At 66.8% G+C, this 259-nt stretch overlaps 1 protein-coding gene across 1 annotated transcript in view; it reads right to left on the bottom strand.

Annotated features, from left to right (window-relative positions):
• The window catches only part of LOC104492016 (alpha-2-macroglobulin-like protein 1), a gene marked incomplete at both ends in the record, with an annotated part of 15,416 nt that overhangs the window by 1,107 nt on the left and 14,050 nt on the right, over nucleotides 1–259 (bottom strand). The window contains one exon of the mRNA XM_010134516.1: nucleotides 145–219. Coding sequence (XP_010132818.1) covers nucleotides 145–219 — 75 coding nt within the window. The remainder of the gene's footprint in view (nucleotides 1–144; nucleotides 220–259) is intronic.

Genomic DNA, 259 nt, shown 5'->3' with positions numbered 1-259 from the left:
AGGCAGCCCACGGGCTTGGGCATCGCTCAGAGACCCCAGTTCTGCCCAGTGAGACTAGGAGGTGTGAGCCCCGTCGGGCTAAGAGGTGGCCTGGAGCAGCCAGACCCAGCACCAGCCCCCCTGGGGAAGATGGGGTCACCTCACCGTTGGGGACAGCCCCAGCTCCAGCATGGCAGCCGTGACATACGCCGACAGCGAGAGCTCATCTGAGACACCTCCCTGCAAAGGGGACAGCGGGGGGTGGGTACAGCCGCGCCGT

The sequence above is a fragment of the Buceros rhinoceros genome, unplaced genomic scaffold (assembly GCF_000710305.1).
Source record: "Buceros rhinoceros silvestris isolate BGI_N320 unplaced genomic scaffold, ASM71030v1 scaffold7724, whole genome shotgun sequence".
Classification (NCBI taxonomy): Eukaryota; Metazoa; Chordata; class Aves; order Bucerotiformes; family Bucerotidae; genus Buceros; species Buceros rhinoceros.
This window is presented reverse-complemented; position numbering and strand designations above follow the sequence as displayed.